The sequence below is a fragment of the Chanos chanos genome, chromosome 3 (genome assembly GCF_902362185.1).
Source record: "Chanos chanos chromosome 3, fChaCha1.1, whole genome shotgun sequence".
Taxonomy (NCBI): domain Eukaryota; kingdom Metazoa; phylum Chordata; class Actinopteri; order Gonorynchiformes; family Chanidae; genus Chanos; species Chanos chanos.
The window spans coordinates 1,605,001-1,612,500 of record NC_044497.1 but is presented as its reverse complement, the minus strand read 5'-3'; the positions used below and the strand labels follow the sequence as shown (position 1 = coordinate 1,612,500).

The 7,500-nt window shown below is 44.4% G+C and overlaps 1 protein-coding gene across 1 annotated transcript in view; it reads left to right on the top strand.

The window, feature by feature from the left end:
• The first annotated feature begins 855 nt into the window (after positions 1-855).
• The window catches only part of LOC115808764 (uncharacterized), a 23,513-nt gene continuing 16,868 nt past the window's right edge, over positions 856-7,500 (top strand). The window contains exon 1 of the mRNA XM_030770224.1: positions 856-973. Within this exon, the coding sequence (XP_030626084.1) occupies positions 856-973 (118 nt within the window). The remainder of the gene's footprint in view (positions 974-7,500) is intronic.

The following is a 7,500-nucleotide window of genomic DNA, read 5'->3' as shown; positions in this document are numbered from 1 at the left end:
ATGAATCAGCCCTCTGCGCTGTCAAACTCCACCATCAGCTCCACCAACATCCCTCCACACCGTCAAACTCCACCATCAGCTCCACCAACATCCATCCAGACTGTCAAACTCCACCATCAGCTCCACCAACATCCCTCCACACTGTCAAACTCCACCACCAGCTCCACCAACATCCATCCAGACTGTCAAACTCCACCATCAGCTCCACCAACATCCCTCCACACTGTCAGACTCCACCATCAGCTCCACCACTGATGCAGTCCTTCACACCTGCCCCACAACCTCCAGTAAAACCAGTCAGCACCTTCCCACAGTCCTGTCACACGTGGCCGTTTAAAGCAACCCAAGCCTCTGACAGAAACTCATTTGTGTGTTTAATTCTGGAGTTGAACCAAAAATTCACTGATTCCCAGATAAGAGCCCTAAAATTCGTAACTCATAGGGTTGCCAACAGCCCCATTTTAACTGAGACATCCCGTTTTTGGGCCAAAATTGGCTTGTTTCATACGGGATGTCCCTTGTCCTGTATAACAAAGTACCAGACGTCAAAATGAATTCCTGTGTGCACAATTTGGAATCACCACTAGAGGGCACTCTCATGGATCTATGAGACACTGACCACATTAAAATAAACCGGTGTGCTGATCTCTCGTCAAACTATTCCCCAAATCCATTGACTTACCATACGGACTGTCCCAAACTGCTGTCACTCAAATGTAAAGTCATGTCATAGGCCTTTGTTGTGATTAAATTAAACTAAAGCATTCACCCATGAAAGTATCCCGCAGTAGTGCGTCTGTTTATCTGCACACTGCTAGCTTTTGCTATTTCTTGTCCAATTCGGCATTAGCATGCATGCTGATCAGCGTGGACTTTCCACTAAGGAAAGACGGTAGCTATGACGAGCAAGTCCGCACGGAGTTCTGCTCCAGTTGGGAAGAAGTAGACAACAGTGTCAGACAGAACGCCAGCAGTGAGAAGTAGATACAGGTTTTTCAAAGGACAAGGAAAGTGAGCTGGTTCACCATGGTTCTGACCGTGTCGTTTGTCCTCGCCGTGCCAGGTTCCAGTGCACGTGTGGAGAGGATTTTTTCACCACTGATCACCACATGCTCCTGGAGAACAGATGCAGCACAGAACTCACCAAAAGTGCACTTCAAATCCCTGTGAACTCTGAACTGTCGGGCAAGGGCTCTCTCTTGCCGCGCAGAAACACAAAGCATTAGCCAGAGATTCCCAGGGAAAAAAGTGAGTCGAGTCTCTTTAATTCCAAAGCATCTGCTCACTGTTTTAAGGCTCCAGCCAACCACAGTAAAATAACATAGATTTGTTTATTTAGTTTGTTTACGTGTGTGTGTGTGTGTTGTTTTTGTAACATACCCAGACCACGCCCAGCGCCCCGCCTTCTGTCCTAGATGTGAATGACAGATGTTGGTCACCCTAGTAACCTGCCACCTGAGTTTAATAGTTAGGGATCAAGTAGACAGCAGATAAAAGCTAAAGGAAAATTCAGACTTCCTCTGTCTGTCTCATGACACTCTCACCACCACATCTGTAAACTAACCCGTCCCTTTACACTCAACCCCTTACCCCTGTTCAACATCTGTAAACTAACCCACCCCTTTACACTCAACCCCTTACCCCTGTTCCACATCTGTAAATTAACCCGCCCCTTTACACTCAACCCCTTACCCCTGTTCCACATCTGTAAACTAACCCACCCCTTTACACTCAACCCCTTACCCCTGTTCCACATCTGTAAACTAACCCACCCCTTTACACTCAACCCCTTACCCCTGTTCCACATCTGTAAACTAACCCGCCCCTTTACACTCAACCCCTTACCCCTGTTCCACATCTGTAAACTAACCCGCCCCTTTACACTCAACCCCTCACCCCTGTTCCACATCTGTAAACTAACCCACTCCTTTACACTCAACCCCTTACCCCTGTTCCACATCTGTAAACTAACCCGCCCCTCTATACTCAACCCCTCACCCCTGTTCCACATCTGTAAACTAACCCACCCCTTTACACTCAACCCCTTACCCCTGTTCCACATCTGTAAACTAACCCACCCCTTTACACTCAACCCCTCACCCCTGTTCCACATCTGTAAACTAACCCACCCCTTTACACTCAACCCCTCACCCCTGTTCCACATCTGTAAACTAACCCACCCCTTTATACTCAACCCCTTACCCCTGTTCCACATCTGTAAACTAACCCACCCCTTTACACTCAACCCCTCACTCCTGTTCCACATCTGTAAACTAACCCACCCCTTTACACTCAACCCCTTACCCCTGTTCCACATCTGTAAACTAACCCACCCCTTTACACTCAACCCCTCACCCCTGTTCCACATCTGTAAACTAACCCACCCCTTTACACTCAACCCCTTACCCCTGTTCCACATCTGTAAACTAACCCACCCCTTTACACTCAACCCCTCACCCCTGTTCCACTGACTGACATGTGTCTCTGTGTGATGTATAAAACTGGGCACTCCCTTACAGATGTTCACTGCTGATGCTCATGCTATCCTCTGTCTGTTTACTTTTTATGATGAGGATTTCCTGGCCCTCTATGGAGGGTATCATCCAGCACTTATCGTTTGAGATACTCTATTGTTAATGGCACATATCATATATATTATAACTATAGAATATAGTGCTTTGTTGCTGTGGCTGTAGTATACCTCTTTCATTGATTGTTGTCCATAGCATCCCAGCTATTAGCACAGTTAGCCTTTTCCTTGCGCCGTCGTTAGCACCATTTCTATCTGTATCTGTACGTAGTTCACTCTCTTACCCCCCTCAGTTTTCTGTCTGTATCTGTATGTAGTTCACTCTCTTACCCCCCTCAGTTTTCTGTCTGTATCTGTATGTAGTTCACTCTCTCACCCCCCTCAGTTTTCTGTCTGTATCTGTATGTAGTTCACTCTCTTACCCCCCTCAGTTTTCTGCCTGTATCTGTATGTAGTTCACTCTATTACCCCCCTCAGTTTTCTGTCTGTATCTGTATGTAGTTCACTCTCTTACCCCCCTCAGTTTTCTGTCTGTATCTGTATGTAGTTCACTCTCTTACTTCCCTCAGTTTTCTGTCTGTATCTGTATGTAGTTCACTCTCTTACTTCCCTCCGTTTTCTTGCTCTTGTATCTGACCCAATATTAAACTCAGCCACAGCACTTTTACCACAGATTGATCCTTAATGGCTACATGCTAGGACTCACACACACACACACACACACACACACACACACACACACACAAATACAGTCCATCAGATTACAGTATGCAAAGGGTGCAGTGAAATACCATGGAGAGAGCATTTGAACTTCAAACAAGGGACTGCAGCAGAGAGACTCAGAGGGGGGGTGGGGGTGGATGGAGGGAGAGACACAGATAGGGAGGGAGGGAAGGAGGGAGGGAGGGATGAAGAGAGAGAGTGAAAGAAGGAGGGCACACCACTTCGTTAAGCGTTTTATCAATTAGTGTGAAGTAATTAGCAGGCCTCTGGTTAGCTCATGAATAAATACAGACAACACCAAAATAATCTCTGTGATTTATTCCTTAACAAATTACTCTCTCTCTCTCTCTCTCTCTCTCTCTCTCTCTCCCTCTCTTTCTCTCTCTCTCTCTCTCACACACACACACACACACACGAGTACTCTAACACAGGCACATTCTCCTCCTCAGAGTCATTCTCAGAGACTGTGGAGTGACACTGTAGAGAGAGACTGTAGAGTGAGACTGTAGAGTAAGAGATTGTAGAGTGAGACTGTGGAGTGAGATTGTAGAGTGAGACTGTGGAGTGAGACTGTAGAGTGACACTGTAGAGTAAGAGATTGTAGAGTGAGACTGTAGAGTGAGACAGTAGAGTAAGAGATTGTAGAGTGAGACTGTAGAGTGAGACAGTAGAGTAAGAGACTGTAGAGTGAGACTGTAGAGTGAGACAGTAGAGTAAGAGATTGTAGAGTGAGACTGTAGAGTGACACTGTAGAGTAAGAGACTGTAGAGTGAGACTGTAGAGAGAGAGACTGTGGAGTGAGACTGTAGAGTGAGACTGTAGAGAGAGAGACTTAGAGAGAGACTGTAGAGTGAGAGACTGTGGAATGAGATAGAAGAGTGAGACTGTAGAGTAAGAGATTATAGAGTGAGACTGTGGAGTGAGACTGTAGAGTGAGAGACTGTGGAATGAGTCCTGGAGATAAAATGGTCCAAGAGACCAATAAAATGACTAGTCAAGCAACAGATTAAAAAAAATGACCAATCAAAGACAAACTAAACAACCAAACAAGAAACAGGTCAGCTAAAATGACCAATCAGCCAACGGACCAAAGTACAAGACCAATCAAGGCCACCCTCCTTGAGGTGCTATGCTCTTTGTCCAGGCAGCTCATATGACAACTCAGAGTATATAACCAAGTCAGGGTATAGAACCAACACAGACCATATGACCAACGCAAAATGTATAACCAAGTCAGGGTATAGAACCAACACACAGTACAGAACCAGCACAGAGTATATAATCAATACAGAATACATAACCAACACAGACTATAGAACCAACACACAATACATAACCAACACACAATACATAACCAACACAGACTATAGAACCAACACAGACTATAGAACCAACACACAATACATAACCAACACAGACTATAGAACCAACACAGACTATAGAACCAACACACAATACATAACCAACACAGACTATATAACCAACACAGACTATAGAACCAACACACAATACATAACCAACACAGACTATAGAACCAACATACAATACATAACCAACACAGACTATAGAACCAACACACAATACATAACCAACACAGAGTATAGAACCAACACACAATACATAACCAACACAGACTATAGAACCAACACACAATACATAACCAACACAGAGTATAGAACCAACACACAATACATAACCAACACAGACTATAGAACCAACACACAATACATAACCAACACAGACTATAGAACCAACACACAATACATAACCAACACAAAAAAAACATTTCAGAGCATATTACCAACACAAAGCAGATTATTAAACGGTTCATAGTACATAACCAACTAGGAAAACCATTTAGAAGCTAGATCCACAAATGGAATTGCACACAATAACCAAGATAGAAACCAGAATAACCAACCAGAGGGTCAGACGACCATTTCATTGTTTTAATCATTGGTGACTCTTCCTTATTCAGTTCAGGTTTCTCATTTTCTAATTTTCTGTCTGTCTCTCTTTCTACGCATATATGTACAAACACTCACTCTCTCTCACACACACACACACACACGCACACACATATGCATGTGCGTGTGTGGAGGTGCTCTGTTAAACTGACACATTTGTCTGTGTGAAAGAATTTAATAAAAAAAATGCTACAGAAATACCTAAATTACTGTACTCCCATATATACTACACTCCCGCTTGTGAAAATATGAGAAATCACACACACACACACACACACTTAAACACAGACACACTTTCCCTCTTTCATATACAACACACACATAATGCTTTCTCTCTCCCTCCATCCAGTGAAAAAGGGCTTAAGAGTGTAATTATGCGAAATGCATTCTGTGACCTACCTACCCACTCTCCACAGGCCTCACACACTTTATCTCATCAGAGAGAGAGAGAGAGAGAGAGAGAGAGAGAGAAATGTGGGGAGTGAGATGTTAACTACCTTAGTTATGGGGAAGAGCAGAGAGTGAAAGAGAGAAGCCCAGGTGCACACATCCATTTTACACTTTTTTTTCTCTCAAGACTTGCTCTCCTGTCCTCACCCTTTCTTCCTGAGAAACTTCAAAACTCTCTTTCCCTAAACAGAGTCGGAAACACCACCAATCACGCACCCAGTCTCTCTCTCTCTCTCTCTCTCTCTCTCTCTCTCCATCTCTCTGTCTCTCTCTCTGTTTTCTGAAAAGAACAGGAGGATACATACCTCTGTTCTCTTTACTGTTGTGTTCCTCTCGTCACATTCTGTCCATCCATGCAGCCCTCTCTCTGTCATGTCCACAGGGAGCCGCCGCTGGGTGAGCTAAACGCACAGATCCCGATGGATAACAGAGGAAGAGGAGGGTAAAATCCACAAAAAGACATAAAAAGAAGAAATGAATTTTCAAGAACAAATTCAGCGTTAGATCACACCGAGACTGGCAACGTGGAGAACAATCTCTCTCTCTCTCTCCCTCTTTCTCTCCCTCGCTTTCTCTCCAACTCCACTGCCCTCCCCTCACTCACTCATTCACTCTCTCTCTCTCTCTCTCTCTCTCTCTCTCTCTCACACACACACACACACACACCTCTTCAGCTTGTTCAGGACCTCTCTCTCTCTGTCGCTCTCTTTCTCAATGTTAAGAGATCAAACATTTTTTTTTAGGAAAAGCCCTGTAGGCCCATCCTTCATTCACTACTATCTGTGTCTGTGTGTATCCGTGAGTGTGTGTGTGTGTGTATCCGTGAGTGTGTGTGTGTGTGTGTGTGTGTGTGTGTGTGTGTGTGTGTGTGTGTCAGTGTGTCTGTGTGTGTCTTTGTGTCTGTGTGTCTATGTCTTAGTGTAGCTGTGTGTGTGTATGTGTGAGTGTGTCTGTGTGTCTATCTCTTAGTGTATCTGTGTATGTGTATCTGTGTGTGTGTGTGTGTGCGTGTGTGTAGTGCTCCTTTGCCGGGTGTTCCACTTGTCAGGAGTACCTCTTAAAATGAACCCTTCATAGATCCCTATTACACACACACACACGCCACACACACACACACACACACACAGAATTAAGTGGGTCATGGACAATCAGAGGTGAGAGAGAGTGTGTTTGTGTATCTATACATCTATGTATGCATGTGCGTGTGTGTGCAGGTGTGCGTGCACATCTGTGTGTGTGTATGTGTGTGTGTGTCTGTGTGTGTACGCGCACACGTGCATGTGTGCAGGGTTGTGTGTGTGTGTGTGTGTGCGTGTGTGTGTGTGTGTGTGTGTGTGTGTGTATGTATGTGTGTGACGTGAGCGTGTACTGTATGTACTGTATTCTATGCATGTGTGTGTGGGCTCCCCCCTGAGGTGAAAGAGGTGAACTGCCACAAACACGTCTCATTGATTCTCAATCTCAAAAAACAAAACAAAACAAAAAAAACAAAAACAAAATCAAAACAAACAACCAAAACAATCAAATTATTCACTTCATTATGAAACAGGAGTTGATTATGAAAAGCAGTCCTGGCGTCAGGGCTGTGACTGACAGAGAAGGAAAAAGAGAGAGAGAAAAAAGAAGAAGCAAAAATAGAAACACTTCTCCATTTTTAAATGAAACCTGTTTTTACTCTCTCAGGACTGTAACAAGACCACCAGATTGCATAAGACACACACACACACACACATACACACACACACACACTCACAAACACACACTCATACACACACAGACACACACACACACACACACACACACACATACACACACTCACACACTCACACA